Consider the following 6,684-nt stretch of genomic DNA (forward strand, 5'->3'; position numbering starts at 1 on the left):
AAATCCCCATCCAAGGCTTCATAAGTAGAGATCAATGGACTATATTAATATACTTTTGGATGTTTCCTTAACTTGCTTGTCTCTTTGTCTTAAAATAAGAAGATAATAACAATTGTATGGTCGTTCTTCAGTTTGAAAACAAAACAAAACAGAACAAAACCAAACAAACCAAGTTTTGGAAGCATTTTGGATAGCTTTCTTGCAATTCCCGCACTTACCCCACTCGGAAACACAACTGAGGGCATTGTTTTGTCTTTGTTAGGGCATGTTTGGCTTCTTCTAACCTTTGCGAATATGTAAGAGGAAGGGTCTTTGAGAAGCCAGGCCACTGGCCACCCCCTGATTCCTTATCCACCTAATGCACTGACAAAAACCATTTAAAAAGTTGGCTAAAAAGTTAAAGAAACAGAAGAAAGAAAGAGGAAATTAAGGAAAGACAAAAAGCTCTAGAGTAAAAGGGGAAGGCTTAGCTTCTCGTAAAATTCCATATTCCACTGATAGAGGGAACGACAACAATTCATAAAACGACCAAACCTTCCTTCACGCGTTGTCGACAACGTTGCCATGAGCTGAGCAAAGCAAAGCAAGCCCCTTCCCCCCTTTGAACCCATTTTTGACTCTCTTGTTTTTCATTAAAAGCCAGACTCCACAGAGAGAGAAGAAAAAAAAAGGAAATAAAAAAACCAGAAACAGAAAAGGCTTTGTTTTGGGAATTTTATGTGCTTTCAATTGGGTTCTTGATCAGTTGCAAAACCCAGTAAGGATTTTACTTAACCCTGCTTCTGTAATTAATAAGCTGGTCTATTGGTTTTTCTTTTTCTTTTGAATTTTGTATTAATTGATGATATTTCATTATTTCATGAACCTGTCTTTTGGAAGAATTCATCTTTCATTGTTTTTCCCTAAAGACAATTGGGGCTGTCTTAACATTTTTTTGTTAGATCCTAGCCTTTCTATTTGTTAGACCTCTTTATCTTTTTCTCGTGGGATATTTGGTCTGATGCATTTGTTAGACTTCTAAATCCTCTGGTTGTTTTGGCATAAAACAAAGACTCCAAATCTGTTTTTTTTTTTTTTGGGTGAAATCTTGTGAATGTTAACTATATTCTGGTACTTTGAGCTGATGAAATTTTGAATCTTGCATGAAAGTGTGATGTTTTCTCTTTAGAAAAGACCAGAACTTTTCTTAGCATTCTTTTTTTTTTTTTTTTGGCAATTATAATCTGGTTTTGCTTCTTATATTCAAAAACTTCTGGGCCTTTTCTTTTAACGGTGTCAATGTTCCAAGACGAATCATCGTCTGTAACATCATCACCTCTCCAAGTTTTCTCCATGATGTCACTCTCACCTAACTTAGGATCACCATATCCATGGCTCAGAGAGCTAAAATCTGAAGAAAGGGGTTTATATTTGATCCATTTATTGCTCACTTGTGCCAATCATGTAGCTACCGGTAGCCTCGAAAATGCAAATATTGCCCTTGAGCAAATATCCCAACTTGCTTCTCCTGATGGTGATACTATGCAGCGAATGGCTGCCTACTTTACCGAGGCGCTTGCTGATAGAATCCTCAAAGCCTGGCCTGGTCTCCACAAGGCCCTCAATTCCACAAGGATAACTTTGCTGTCAGAAGAAGTTCTTGTTCGGAAACTATTTTTTGAGATGTTCCCCTTTTTGAAGGTGGCCTTTGTTCTTACGAACAAAGCTATAATCGAAGCAATGGAAGGTGAGAAGATGGTTCATATAATTGATCTCAATGCAGCTGAACCTGCACAGTGGATTGCACTTATTCAAGCTTTGAGTGCTAGGCCTGAAGGGCCACCCCATATGAGAATTACGGGGATTCATCAACAGAAAGAAGTATTGGATCAAATGGCTCATAGATTGACTGAAGAAGCTGAAAAATTGGACATCCCATTTCAGTTTAATCCCATAGTCAGCAAATTAGAGAATCTTGATATTGAGAAATTGCGTGTTAAAACTGGGGAGGCTCTGGCAATCTGCTCTGTTCTCCAACTGCACTCCCTTTTGGCTTCTGATGATGAACACTTTCGGAAGAAATCGCCATTAGCAATGAAGAACTTGAATGGAATTCACTTGCAAAGAGCGCTCCAAATGAACCAGAACACTTTAGGAGAGTTCCTTGAAAAGGATATGGTTAATGGGTATAGCCCTAGCCCTGATTCAGCCTCATCGTCACCATTATCTTCAACTGCTTCAGTGAAGGTAGATAGCTTTCTTAATGCATTGTGGGGTTTGTCGCCTAAACTCATGGTGGTAACAGAACAAGATTCTAATCATAATGGATCTACTTTAATGGAGAGGCTATTGGAATCTCTTCACTCTTATGCAGCATTGTTTGATTGTTTGGAGTCTACTGTCTCAAGAGCATCTTTGGAGAGACTCAAAGTGGAAAAGATGCTGTTTGGAGAGGAAATAAAGAACATAATAGCCTGTGAGGGAGCTGAGAGGAAGGAGAGACATGAAAAGCTTGAGAAGTGGATGCAAAGGCTTGATTTGGCTGGCTTTGGAAATGTTCCTTTGAGTTATTATGGCATGTTGCAGGCGAGGAGATTGCTGCAGGGCTATAACTGTGATGGGTATAAAATGAAGGAAGAGAATGGATGTGTAGTAATTTGCTGGCAAGATCGACCACTTTTTTCTGTATCAGCTTGGAGGTGTAGGAAGTAAACTATGAAACATGTAGTTTCCTGGTATCTCAGTTTTTTTCTTTCATTTTATCAAATGAAATCAAAAGGATTTTGTTCATCTTTTAGTTCATACTTCCCCAATATGCTCCTTGTCTTAGGTGAAATTCCCCTCGTTATCTTACACTTGGTAATCTTGCAGGTTAAAGCTTAACTTTTGAGTGCATTGTACAGTTAGTTTTTCTTGATAAATTTGAAAAAAGAAAGTTCAAAAACGAGTTGAAGTTATGATTCTACACATACTTATTGTAATCACTTTAGACATTAATATAAGAGAAAGGGGTATCAGCAAAAGATAACCAATTGAGAATTTATTTTGAATTATGAACTGATAAATATCATTATGATTAGCATCCAAGTGAAAATGCAAGATGTTTTAAGGTTTTCCTCTTTGAAAGTTCAGCAATAAGCAGCAGGCCTTTCTTGCATATCAGAAAATTATGGCGTTGCTGGAACTTTATAACCTGAAACAAATACATCACCAACAATAGTTAGCATCTACAGTTGCAATATTAACCTTTCTTAAAATAACGAAGTATTGTTATAAAAACTGGCAAATAAGTTAAATCACAATCTGTGAAATTCACGATGAAACAAAGATGAGATAAGAATTACAGACAAAAAAACAATGAAAAATATCTGAGTTTCATGTATAATGTTCCCCTATAATCTATTTTCTTTTATCTTGATTTAGAATTTTTGTTATTGTTATCTTCCTTCCATACATATTTTTCGTGAATTTATTTGATAATCAACGCAACCGTTGTAAAAGTTTGAGTGAAAAGCCAATGTTTTTTCTGTTCCATGCCTAGCTTCATACAAGAGGTGTCCATGGCCAAATCAGATTGGGTTCAAGTAGCACTTATGGTGTCCATACTGTATAAGTAAGTTTAAGTCCAGATCAATTCGACAATTTCAATTTCAAATTTTACTCAGACCCATTCAAATTATTTTTTAAAAAAACAAAAACATATTACTTTTTATTTAATCTTTAACATTTAATCTTTTTTATTAACATAATTTCTTATCATATTATATATTTAAGCATGGTTCCACTCAAGCCTTAATATCAAATTTAAAATAAACACAGATTATGGGATTTTATAATTGTTTTATAAGCAAAGAAAAAAAAAAAAGGAAAACGAAAGATGCCCAGAAAATATATTTGTTGAAATCTGGTTACAGCTGTTTCCTTTCTTCAATGATTTTTACTTTAAACAAAAAATTGACCACACATGTCTAGAAAACCCATGGCCATACATGTACAAAACAAATCCAAGAATATATCACACAAAAAAGAAATTCAGTATATGAAAATTTTTTTCTAAAATAAAAAAAAAAGTTAAAAAATTCATAGTTCTTTGTGTTAGCCAGTGAAATACAGTCTTACTTCCACAATAAGTCCCCTGAGGGAGTGGTTGGCCACATGCTCCTGCAACATAAACCAGCTTCTCCATGCTGATGATTTGCTCAATTTCCTTGGTGATAAGCTTGCATGTGCACTCCATCCCAATGGACTTCAGAGCCTTGCAGCAGTCAGCCGATGGTGCAACTTTTGGCTTCTCTTTCTCTATGAAATTCTGGCATCCGAACAACACCCCTAACCCCACCAAATTTCCACACTCTTCCTGCCCTGAAACCTGGCTTCTTCCTCCCAGGATTAGCACCTCAATCACCATTATCAAGGCCATGCACCTAATTGTCCAACTTGCCATTCCCTCTTGTTTCCCTCCAAATAGTTGAGGCTCCTGTTTTGACTGAATCCAATATTTTGATTGATCGAGGAATGCGTTAGAAGGGGATGAAATCACAATATATATAAAGGTGATAAAGCAGACAACTTTAAATAAAAATAATAATAAGGCAGGAAACAGAATGGGTTGATGACCATTAGTAGGCCAGTTGGTGCATTTAATTTAGATATAAAATTGTCATCTTGCATTGAGATGGATAACTTTGAAATTACCTTCTAATTTTATGCTAACAAAGTAATTAATATACGATTTACTTGAAATTTCATTTATGAAAATGATTCATTGAATTTGAAACCGAATAACTTTTCTTATTTTTTGTATCTTTTATTAGTTAGAGCTTTAATAATGTTATATAAATTTCTTAATTAATGGTTTTTTTTCTTCTTAAACAAGTCTAATGAAGAAGGCATACATATTTACATACTTTAGAAATAGTTTATATTTCATTTGTAGATTTTTAAATTTATTAATTTTATCTTGTATAAATTTATAAAAGTTAAAATTTTTTATAAAAAAATTATTCAATGTGAATCGCTTATATTATTGATGGACAATTTTAAAAAATTACCATGTGTGCTGCATTTAACTATGTTGATTTGATTTTTTATAAATTTTATTTATTTAAAAGATTTATTTTGACAAAATTAAGTGTATATATTAGCTTATAAAAAATCAAATATTATTACCTTTTATAAATATATATGTTACAAATTAATTATTTTAAATTACTTTCAAAAAATTTAATTTGTAATTTTAAGTATCAAACATGTGCTCTATAAATAGGAAATATGCTATGAAAACATTAACTATTTAATGACCGTAATTTTAGTATTTAATTAGGAAATAATTTATGGATTTATTAACCTAAACGAATATATAAACCAACTATATAATGCTAAAAATTCAAATCTAAAATAAAAGCCCAATTAATTGCAAACATATTTTTTAATATTTCGTTATATTTTCAATCACACATATTTGCAGGCATAATTTACTCTTTAATAAAAATTTTTCAAAATATTAAATATAGACTTTTCAACATAAAACAAAATTATAGTAGTAAAGTGGAAAGGCATTAATTTAAAATCAATTATTTTAACTCAACCCTAATAATTTTATAAAAATTAATTATTTTATGAGAAAAAATCAACAACTATTCTTAATTTAGATGATATGTTTCCATGTTATGATTCAAAAATATATTTTCAATTTACATTTAACTAGTTTTCATGACATGTTCCAAAAAAAGAAACCATTAATCGAAAACAAACCAATTAATTTTCTTTTTAATTAACCTTCTAAAACTAATTTACATTACCTTTTATATGCTTTTTATATTTAAATTTAAAAACCAATTTTGGTAATACATCTACAGTATATAAACATTTTCTTTAATCATTTTCAATGAAAAATTCAAAATTTCAAATTGAATTAAGTAAAAGGAAACTTATTTAATTCTTAATTTTTTAAAATGGAATACTGAATTAATTCAAAATTTATCTTTCTCTTTCTATCAAAACTCATTAAATACTATTATTGAATTTGATTATTACTTTCTCTCTTATTCAATATTATAAATATTAGGTTCTCAATAAGATGATTTCATTACATTTTTTTTAACCTTTGCATTGTTTATGAGTATCATTTGATAGATCATAGCTTTCACTTTACATATATATATATATATATATTTTTTTTTCCCCTTTTCAATGACAATTTATTAGCTTTCTTCCTTATGCTTTGACATTTATAGATTTATGGGTGGTGAGTGAACTTTGTTAATACCAAGTATTTTGAATATCTACACTTAATATACAGCTATCATCAACTATTAAAGATTACATTGTGTCATAATGTATAGGTCTACAAACTTATCATTAGACACAACTTTAGGCTTTGCTTGTTTCATAGAAAATGATTTCTAAGAAATGGTTTTGATATTTTCAAGAGTTTGTTTGATACAAAACTGATCGATCAATAAAAAATAACTTATTGATTAATGAAAAATGAGATCATTTTTTTAAAATTATCTTATAAATTTGGAAAGAGAAAGATATTTTTCAAAAAAAAAGTTGTTTATGAGTAAAACTATTTATCAATTCTTTTGAGTATAATTTTACTTATAAATAATATTATATTAATAAATAATATTATATGAATAAATAATATACTATTAATATAATATATTAATAAATAATATAAAGAATAATAAGTAATTTTAT

The 6,684-nt window shown here is 30.9% G+C and overlaps 2 protein-coding genes across 3 annotated transcripts; one reads left to right on the forward strand and one right to left on the reverse strand.

Moving 5' to 3' along the window:
• Positions 1-404: 404 nt before the first annotated feature.
• On the forward strand, positions 405-2,769 carry LOC111286254 (scarecrow-like protein 3). Of its 2 annotated transcripts, XM_089762071.1 has the most exons (2): positions 426-757; positions 1,448-2,769. In XM_089762071.1, the coding sequence occupies exon 2, from the start codon at positions 1,522-1,524 to the stop codon at positions 2,689-2,691; it is 1,170 nt and encodes a 389-aa protein (XP_089618197.1). In that variant the 5' UTR covers positions 426-757; positions 1,448-1,521; the 3' UTR covers positions 2,692-2,769. The 2 variants fall into 2 exon arrangements, with proteins under 2 accessions (XP_022731872.2, XP_089618197.1); XM_022876137.2 differs by having other exon boundaries at positions 405-2,769.
• Positions 2,770-2,868: 99 nt separating this feature from the next.
• On the reverse strand, positions 2,869-4,556 carry LOC111286255 (uncharacterized). Its single transcript, XM_022876138.2, has 2 exons — positions 4,099-4,556; positions 2,869-3,172 (listed from the first exon to the last, which is right to left on the reverse strand). The coding sequence occupies exons 1-2, from the start codon at positions 4,421-4,423 to the stop codon at positions 3,147-3,149; spliced, it is 351 nt and encodes a 116-aa protein (XP_022731873.2). The 5' UTR covers positions 4,424-4,556; the 3' UTR covers positions 2,869-3,146.
• Between the last annotated feature and the right edge of the window lie 2,128 nt (positions 4,557-6,684).

Source organism: Durio zibethinus, chromosome 6 (genome assembly GCF_047325235.1).
Source record: "Durio zibethinus cultivar Kanyao isolate XHJ-2024 chromosome 6, ASM4732523v1, whole genome shotgun sequence".
NCBI classification, from domain to species: Eukaryota; Viridiplantae; Streptophyta; class Magnoliopsida; order Malvales; family Malvaceae; genus Durio; species Durio zibethinus.